The following is a 10,150-nucleotide window of genomic DNA, read 5'->3' on the forward strand; positions in this document are numbered from 1 at the left end:
AACAAAACAATGCCATCTGCAGTAACATGGATGCAACTAGCTACTGTGATACTAAGTGAAGTAAATCAGAAAGAGAAAGACAAACACCATATGATATCATTTACATGTGGAATCTAAAATATGGCACAAAATGAACATATGAACAAAACAAAAACAGACTCACAGAGAGAAGAGACCTGTGGCTGCTCAAGGGGTGGGAGGAAAAGGAAGGGCTGGGGATCTGGGACTAACAGAGGCAAATTATCACGCATGGAATGGATAAATAACAAGGTCCTACTGTATGGCACAGGGGACTGCATACCATTTGCTAGGATAAATCATAATGGAAGGGAACAAAAAGACGTATATATGTGCATCACTGAGTTGCTTTGCTGCACAACAGAAATTAGCACAGCACTGTAAATAACTATACTCAGAGAAACATAAAAGACACTGATATTTTGAAGTAGTTTAACGTTAAACTTGGATAGTTCTCATTTTGTTTTCTTTACCAGTATCTCCCAATCATCTGCTGACAGGGGTTCCACCTCAACTTGCTGACAAGACGTCACATGGGAACAAGGCTTGAGAAACACCTGGAAAAAAAATTAAAGTATAAAACTACCATTAAAAGACTTTTTTATATCCCTGGAAAATAGGAACTTCTCTCTTTTACCTCTGTAGTTAAGTGTGTGTGTAGTCTTTTATTTGACAAATATTTATCAAGCTCTTCTTAGGTGGGTGCTAATATACTCAGCATTTTAGAAAAAAAATTTCACAACTATAAAATAAAGGAAAATACATCCTAGCACAATACACGCTTTGTAAGTTAAAAAATAGAAGGAAAACAATGATGTCATCAAGTCATGGCTTGATCTAGTATATAAATACTATTGTTTCTGGATGTTCCGCAACTTAACTTCAAGCCATGGTGCTTCCGGAAAAGTTAGTAACACACTGAAATAGAGATCAGAACCAATCATTTAGGATTATTCAGAAGTATAATCATTCACAGCTAAAAATATAATGAAACACATACTCTGTCACTCCAGTCTAGAGAGACCCAGGAAGGTTGGTGTCTCTCAGGAATCTGGAACCCACTCACTTTCCTTCCACTTCTATGGGCATTTCTGGGGATTAGATAGTATAATCCAGAGCCCCTGAGGAGTAAATGCTCCCTCTTGCTTCTGTGGGTTGGAGCATTTCCCCGAGCGCCTTGCCCGGTCCCCAGTTGTTCCCCTCGGCGCCTCCCACATATACTACTTGAAAGGCGTGGCTCTGAGCAGGCATAAAGCAAGCAGCTAGTGTCCGGTCAAGCCAGCCCACTTCCTGCTCCCATCGACGACTGGGGCACAGCGCCTTAGTGGAGCCCCTGCAATACATACAGGGAACGTGCAGCAAATTAGACAGCAAACTCACTTTGGAGCAAACGAGAATTAAAAAGAAGCAGGACTGTTCAGGGTTCGGATAAAGACATCAATATCAAGAAGAAGACGATGCTATTTCCCGAGGAGAAGTGCCATATACTCAGCGAGCAGAATTATAACTTGCTATGGAACCCTGGGCAGAAGAGTCCATTCCCTAGGCTTGTAGGACAAGGCAGCACAGTGACTTGTCAGGCTACTCTGCTGCTAAAGTTTTAAGACTCCAGCAAAAATTTAACGTAAGCGAAAGACTAGTGCAAGGCCAACGGCCTTCTCATCAGCGGCTTATTCTCACTATCAGAAACGTGCATGAACAAAACTAGCCTGTGTTCAAAACAAGTGAAAACTTATTCTGAGAAACTGGTGTGTGCATGCTAGGTTGCTTCAGTCATGTCCGACTGTGTGCGACACTATGGACTGTATAGCTGCTAGGCTCCTCTGTCCATGGGATTTTCCAGGCAAGAATACTGGAGTGGGGTGCCATGCCCTCCTGCAGGGGAGCTTCTGGGCCCACGGACTGTGAGTTCTTTACCACCTGGGAAGTGCCACCTGGGAAGCCTCATGAGAAACTGGTAATAGAAAGCAATTTAGCCCCCTCTATCAAATTCTAAATGTGTGGCACCCTAGACTTGGCGATTCGGTTTTGAACATCTATTTCACTTCTGGGGATTCCCTGGCAGTCCAGTGGTTAGGGCTCCATGCTTCCCCCGCAGGTGCCACGCATCTGACCCCTGGCAGAGAAACTAAGGTCCCACATGCTGCACTGGGCACCCCCCAACCACAAAAAAGTTTTTCATTTCATACATATACAGAGATGCTCAATGCATATTATCTTAACACATGGAAAGGATCTCTGATACAGTTTGTGGGGGAAAAATTGCAGAAAATATGTATGATCTCCTTCTTTAAATCCTAAGGGTCTAGTGAGACCCCACAGTACACACTCATTCGGAGGCTGGGGTTAGAGAAAGGGAAAAACATTTTTTACTCTTAACTGTAAAATATCTGTACTGAATATGTATTACTTCTGCAGTTTAAAATATTTAAAAACATAAACTGGTGAATATGATAAAGTGGAGACAGACATGAGTCCTTAAGCTTTGGAGTTTACAATCTAAGCATAGTAAGTAAAACTGAATAATTCATAAAGAATAACTAAACAAATTAAGGAACCTGGAAACTGAGTACAATAGAAGGTAGACTAGAAAATCAAGTAGAAAGTATGGGAGACTATTAGACAACTGACTTAACAGAGTATATGACAGGTAGTATATATAACTTGAATATCTTAGACTGGTTATAGTAGCTCACAAGTTAGGTGTCATCTCACCTCCCTAAAACATGCATCTGAACTTTAATTTCTTTTGCTATATAACATTTTAAAAAGTCACTGTCATCACATTTTGTGCTTACCTGTGCCCCATTTGAGAGTCCAAGTTTCTGACCAACTTGTCTGTTAATTTCAGCCAGATTTTCACCTTCATCACTAAAATGTCTGCCTTCCACCCAGCTCAAGAATGCAGGTTGGTGACCCCAGGCTACTTCTATAGCTTGATTCTATTTATTCAAGAAATAAGAAATGGGGGAGAAAGGTTTTGAAAGTTTTTATCTGCTTCTCTGGATTCACAGAAAAGATAAACGACAACTGCAATCCACATGTACAGAGTTCTATAGATAGCTGAAAGCTCTCTGTGATCCACCTTCATCGCAGCATTTAAAAAGTTGTAATCATTGCCAGTGATGATACTATGCGTGAAACCAATACCTGCATATCCTTATGATGGCAGGATAAATTGATTCAACCACTCCAGGGTTCACAATGGCAACAGCAACAGGGAGCCAGTGAACTGAGATAGCCTTTGACCTCATTTAGGATTAATGATTCAAAGAAAAAAACTACCTGAACATATCTCTGCAGTATTTTCTATAATTATGAAAATTCAGGGCTATCTTTGTATGTCTAGCAATATGGAAATAAGCTATAAATTTACTACTTTAGTAAAGAATAGGTAGATAAGTAGAAACATGTAATCAAAAAAAAGCATTAGCATTTATTTATTAGATGAGTAATAAATGCACATGGAAAAAGCACAGAAAGTATAAAGACATAAAACGTGAGGGCTGGTTCCTGTTCCAGAGATAATTACTGTTAATAGCTTCTCTTATGCATTGTAGAAATTTCATATTATTCAGCTTAAGTAATTTTAAGTCTTGAACTATGGAAATATATTTATAAGTCAAAAAAGCAAAGTATAAAATTTATTCTCATTAATAGCAATTACATAAATTATCAATAGCAATTATATAAAATATGTAAGTTTATGTCTAAGGATTAACAGCCATTTTCTATGATTAAAAAATTACAAATAATTACAAATTATTACAATAATTCCATTATTACAGAACTATTAGAAAGTACATAAACCTTGGAAAATATATACAAGGAGTTACTGATATTCTCACGTGAATTATCAACCAGGTGATATAATTTGGTCTTTTCTGGCTAATCTTTTTTCTATGCACAAGCTAACTGTTGTATAACGGTTATGATTTAATATCCTTTTCCCCCCACGTATCCTTGTTATTGTATGTATTTTCACATACAGATCATTTTTAATAAAAAGTAAGAGTTTCACTAATAGCCATTAACACTTAACATCTCAGGAAGTTTTAGTACTGTTGTGCTGTGTTAAGTCCCTTCAGTCTTGTCCAACTCTTTGCAACCCCACGGACTGTAGCCTGCCAGGCTCTTCTGTTCGTGGAATTTTCCAGGCAAGAATACTGGAGTGGGTTGCTGTGCCCTCCTCCAGGGGATCTTCCCGACCCAGGGATCGAACCTGCATCTCTTACATCTCCTACACTGGCAGGTGGGTTCTTTACCACTACTGCCACCTATTAAATTCACTTAAAATAAATTTATTAAGTTTAAATTATTAAATTCATTAATTTACATCAAATTTTACTATTTCAAAACTAGCTATGGACTGCTTATTATATTTCTTTTAATAGGACAAACTTCAAAGAATGTTGGAGCCACTTCCAAGGCAATATAAGGTACTTTAAATTCATTAAAACTTTGTTTGTAAGAAATCATCATTTATCACTTAGTTGTGTAATTTTTCTCGCAGTTCTTCACAGGAGAGTCCAACCTGTTTGGCTGACAAAATCCTTCCATTGAGAACAGTGTGATATGGCAGCAAGAGCCCCAGATCTGGAGTTAAAAGTCTTCAGTTACTGGGTCAGCTGTTCCTACATGAGCTGAGAGGATGAGAGTCTGGGATATCATAGTCAGTGACTTTTAATCCAGATCAATTCTCCTACTTCATATGAAGAAACGTTTAAAATCTAGACATTAAATAAGGAAGCATGCCCTGAAATATTAAAAAAAACTCACCAACTCCCTGGAAAAGGGAAAAATCAACTTTGTGAAATATGAAAAATACTTCATTTATTCATTTGGTCAAAAGGTAGTCACCAGGGCCTTACCTGGTAGTCCAGTGGTTAAGAATCTGCCTTGTAATGCAGGGGACACAGGTCTGATCCTTGGTTAGGGAACCAAGACGCCAACTAAGCCCGCAGCTCCAACTACTGAGCCCTCGTGCTCTGAGCCAACACGCCACAACTAGAGAGCCAGTGGCCCACAGGGGAGATCCTGCGCGCCACCACTGAGACCCGATGCCGCCAAATAAATAAATACATATACATTTAAAAAAGTGGTAAGCAGACTCATATGTTCAGCTGCATTTAGTAAACTTTGCAGACTAATGTTCTGAGTCCATTTTTATGTCAAAAATCATTCACTTGGACCACAGAGCCCCTGGGAACTCAGGTAGAGAGAAGAAAAGGACAGACTGTAGAGAAAGGAGCCCCTTTTCCAGGAGTTCAATCAAATCAACAAATGACTGACCATCTGCTGCTGCTAAGTCGCTTCAGTAGTGTCCAGCTCTGAGCAACCCCACAGACGGCAGCCCAGCAGGCTCCCCCGTCCCTGGGATTCTCCAGGCAAGAACACTGGAGTGCGTTGCCATTTCCTTCTCCAATGCATGAAAGTGAAAAGTGAAAGGGAAGTCGCTCAGTCGTGTCTGACTCTTCGCGACCCCATGGACTGTAGCCCACCAGGCTCCTCCATCCATGGGATTTTCCAGGCAAGAGTACTGGAGTGGGGTGCCATCGCCTTCTCCGGACTGACCGTCTACTTTTGCCCAAACCCATGGTATCAGTATCACTTGAAGGGAACTGCTGGGTAAAACCACAGGCTGCAATGCCTTAGTTCAGCCAGGTCCCAGGCCTGGCTCATCTCTGGCTAACACCAAGGAAATGCAAAACTGCACCTGGTTATTTCTGGAGGGCTATTTAGGTTCATTTGGTTGCACTCAGTGTGGATTTGAATCCACTCCCCTGCTTCAGCAGTGCAGACAAAGTAACTGAGTTACAGTAGTGGTTCTCAGCTGAGGGTAACTGTGCCCCAGGAGACATTCGGCTATGTCTTGAGACACTCTGGGTCACAACGGGGAGGAGAGGTGTTGCTGGCTTTAGTTGGGCAGAGGCCAGGTTGCTGTTAAATAATATCCTACACTACCCAGGACAGAGCCCCACAACAGGAAACTTTCCAGCGCAAAATGTCAATAGCGCCAAGGTGAAGAAATCTGAGTTAAAGCATACTCTGGGTACCCAGTCTTAAAACACAGAGTTGGATAATAAGATAATATTTGAAACACAGAACAGAGTATAACAAGCGAGCTGTTACCACATAAACACAGCAGTGAAGTTCTGAAAAGGAGACAAACATGGGCAAGAGAGAATCTGAAACGACGTGGGGGAGGTAGGGTCATGCTGTTTTTAGCAGCACAGATGCAGAAAAATGTTTTCGGGAAGAATAGCTTGAGTAAGAGTACAGAGGTGGGAAGGAGCTGGGTGTTGGAAGAATAGTGAGAAGGTGAGCATGGGGGAGGTAGGTGAGTTATTGTTGTTCAGTCGCTCAGTCATGTCCAGCTCTTTTGAGACCCCATGGACTGCAGTATGCCAGGGTCCTCTGTCCATGGGATGTTCCAGGCAAGAATACTGGAGTGGGTTGTCATTTCCTTCTCCAGGGGATCTTTCCGACCCAGGGATTGAACCCACGTCTCCTGATTCTTTACCATGGAGCCACCTGGGAAGCCAGGTGAGTTTTAGATGAGGGCAAATTAACTGCATGGAAATGTACCGGCTGATTTCCTTACACATTAAAGTACAGAAATGACCTAGATATGGATGGTCTCTTTCACTATTTCACATTGTATGATTCTGGAATAGTGAGTCTTGACTTGGTGCATCCAAGAAGCCTTAAGATACTTTTTTAATAAAACTACAGATGCTTGAAGCCCACTCCCCAAGATTCTGATTCAGCAGGTCCATCAAAAACCCAAAATATCTATTTTCAAAGCATTTAGGAACACAGTGAATACAATTAATACTGCTGCATTAACACATGAAAGTGGTTGAAAGTAAACGCTGGGTTCTCATCACAAGGACAATTTTTTTTTTCCCTTGGCTATAATTTTGTATCTATAGGAGATGATGGATGTTCAGTACACATTTTGATAATCATTTCGTGATGCAAGTCAAATCATTATGTGCTGTACACTTTAGCCTGACACAGGGAGACCTCCCTGATGGTCCAGTGGCTAAGAGCCTGCACACCAATACAGGGGCCCGGTCCGACCCCTGGTTGGGGAACAAGATCCTGCAAGACGCAACAAAGATCAAAGGTCATGAGAGCGGCAACTAAAGACCCGGCAGGACCAAATAAATAAATAAATACTAGAAAAGAAACTTACACAGAGCTGTATGTCAATTATATCTCAATAAAACTGAAAGGGGGGGAAAAAAAGGTAAGTCTGATACAGTTCAGAAAATCATTCTAACCTTTTTCCCATTACAGTATCATCTGTATTATGTATTCAGTGCTTCAGCTGATATAAAATAATTCAACCTATTAACTCCCAATTCATGAATTTCTGCCTTAGTAATTACTCATAGGGGTGTCCCTGGTGGTCCAGTAGTTAAGAATCCACCCGCCAATGCAGGGGACACGGGCTCCATCCCTGGTCTGGGTAGACACCAGGTGCTGTGGGGCAGCTAAGCCCACGTGCCCTCGGGCCTGTGCTCCACAGGAGAGGAGAGAAGCCACCTAGATGCCAAGTCCTGGAACCACAACAGAGTAGCCCTTGCTCGCCACAACTAGAGAAAGCCCGCGTGCAGCAATGAAGTCCCAGCACAGCCAAAAATAAGTAAAAAATTTAAAAATTATGCTTTCTAACTCAATAATTTCTGAAAGCCTATTTTAACCAGAAAATAAAACAATATTTTATTATATATTACACAAAGATATGTTACTTTTAACTTTTTCTTAAAATATAATTATAGTATCATTTTTAATGTCTAAAAATTGAATATAAACGTTCAACCAGTGAACAATTAAATTACGGCAAACTTATGACAGAACACTAATCAACCTCTAAAAAATGACAATTACCAGACATCCCTGGTGGTTCAGCTGGTAAAGAATCCGCCTGCAATGCAGGAGACCTGGGTTTGATCCCTGGGTTGGGAAGATCCCCTGGAGAAGGGATGGGCTACCCACTTCAGTATTCTGGCCTGGAGAATTCCATGGACTCCATAATCCATGGGGTGGCAAAGAGTTGGACACGACTGAGCAACTTAAAAAAAAAAAAAGACAATTACCTTTTAATAAAATAAAACACTCATAAGACTGTAAGAAAATATCAGTATACAAAACTACCAGTGTGTGCAGGCCTTGATTTCTGTTAAAAATAGAGATTTGAAATAAAATGAAGATTTGATCCAAACTGTTAACATTTGTTATCTCTAGGTTTGGGAGTTATGGATAGCTTTTATTCTCTTGTTTATAGATCTCCATGCTTCCCAAATTTTCTACATAACATGTATTACTTTTATAATTAGGGAGAAGAGTTGGCCTAGCCTTCTAACAGGCTAGATAGAAACAACAGTTTGTTCCAAGGCTAAGGGGGTTTAAGTTTCAAAAAGATATCCATGAATTAATTCTTACAAATACTTATCAAAGGCTCAAAATTTAAAACAAAGATGAAGACCGTTAAACCTCATACAGCACCCACATTCTAGGAGCAAATTAGTTACTATAAGGAAGCACTCCTATAAGCTTACCAGGTGAGGAGTGTTTCCAATAAAATCCTGAGGTGATGATTTAAATTTCCATCAGAGGTGACCGAGAGTGCAGAGGTGGCAGGATCTACCTAGGACTTGGTTGCAAAACCAACTCATCTCCTGCCATGAAGGATAGCTCATCAGAGCCTAGAGACTGTCTGCTGCTCAGATGCTCAGTGACTCTTTGCCACCCCATGGACTGGAGCCCGCCAGGTTCCTCTGTTCCTGGAATTCTCCAGGCAAGAAAACTGGACTGGGTTGCCATTTTCTCCTTCAGGGGATCTTCCCCACCCAGGAATCGAACCGGCGTCTCTTACATCCTCTACATTAGCCAGAGGATTCTTTACCACTAGCTGTCACCTGGGAAGCTCCAAGAGACTCTATATAGTAAAAGCAATAATGGCAGGATCTATTGAAATTAGCATGCTTTGAAAGACTGGGGGAAAACCACCTAGAAAACTAGTTAAAGGGAAGTAGCTAAAATGGAGAGGTGGAGTATTTAAAATTATTGCAAACTCCTAAATATTCCCTGCAAGGATTAGCCCGTAGTGGGTACTATGCATCCAGGATTTTCAAAGATTTAAAGTATTCTATCTTTTTGTTCTCATAGCACACTCAAACTGGTAGACCAGGTGCCTCTATTTTGTAATTACGAAACTAGAGATGTGGTTAGAACTATGAACTACCACAATCACAATGTCCAGAGGGCAACTACCCGCAGAGGTCCAAGTATGCATAATCCCACTGCACGTTCCGGGCACACCTCGGAGGTATTCGGAGCAACGAAGACGCAGCGGGAACCTTCATCTTATTAACCTATCTCGCTCGCAGCTCAGTCTCTATTAATTTACAGGGACTCCTGGGCCACAGCCTGGCAGGCACACCTGGAAACCACTGGCAGGAAAAACGTTTTTTACGATCGAAACAAAACAAAACCCGCAAAGACAAACCCGACTTCTCCAAACCTTTTCCAACCTGGAGTGAGGAATAGCTGAACTCAGAGATAGAATTATCAGGATGTTTGAAAGCCCAGTTTCACCGAGTAAAGACCTAGAATACGTACGGCAAGTTAACGCAAAGGCCCGGGGCTGCACCCGACGCGGTAAGGCTGCAAAGACCGCCCGGACCGGCCCTGCTCAGAGCGGCCCACGTTCTGGCTGATGAACAGGTCGGCGGCGCGGGGAGAGCAGCCCGCGTCCCGCCGTCGGGAGACGCCCGAGCGGCCGCTGCGTCCCGAAAAGGCCTGGGTCCCGGGCGACCGCAGACGGGCCCCCAGGAGTCCCGAGTCCGGGCTGGGGAGTCCATGGGGCGGGCGCGTTACCTGGAGCAAGTGCAGCTGGGCCACTAGGCGCCGCGGCAAGTGAAGGAAGCAGTCGCGCGTGTTGGTGAAGGCCACGGTCACGGCCGCCCCGCCACCAGAACCCGCCAGCCGACCGCTGCCCCACATTCTCCGCAAGCGACGGCCCCGCCGGAGGCGCACCCCAGCGGACCCGGGCTGACTGCGGATCAAGGGTGACCGGGCCAGATACGCTCGACCGGCCCCGCCCCCAGGTCCCGCCCCT

The 10,150-nt window shown here is 42.7% G+C and overlaps 1 protein-coding gene across 1 annotated transcript in view; it reads right to left on the minus strand.

The window, feature by feature from the left end:
- The window catches only part of PEX1 (peroxisomal biogenesis factor 1), a 76,899-nt gene extending 66,761 nt beyond the window's left edge, over positions 1-10,138 (minus strand). Inside the window, exons 1-3 of the mRNA XM_040260278.1 lie at positions 9,910-10,138; positions 2,817-2,960; positions 492-575 (exon numbers count right to left, since the gene is read on the minus strand). Coding sequence (XP_040116212.1) covers positions 492-575; positions 2,817-2,960; positions 9,910-10,035 — 354 coding nt within the window. The 5' untranslated portion in view covers positions 10,036-10,138. The remainder of the gene's footprint in view (positions 1-491; positions 576-2,816; positions 2,961-9,909) is intronic.
- Positions 10,139-10,150: the final 12 nt, after the last annotated feature.

Source organism: Oryx dammah, unplaced genomic scaffold, assembly GCF_014754425.2.
Source record: "Oryx dammah isolate SB20612 unplaced genomic scaffold, SCBI_Odam_1.1 HiC_scaffold_18, whole genome shotgun sequence".
In the NCBI taxonomy this organism is placed as follows: domain Eukaryota; kingdom Metazoa; phylum Chordata; class Mammalia; order Artiodactyla; family Bovidae; genus Oryx; species Oryx dammah.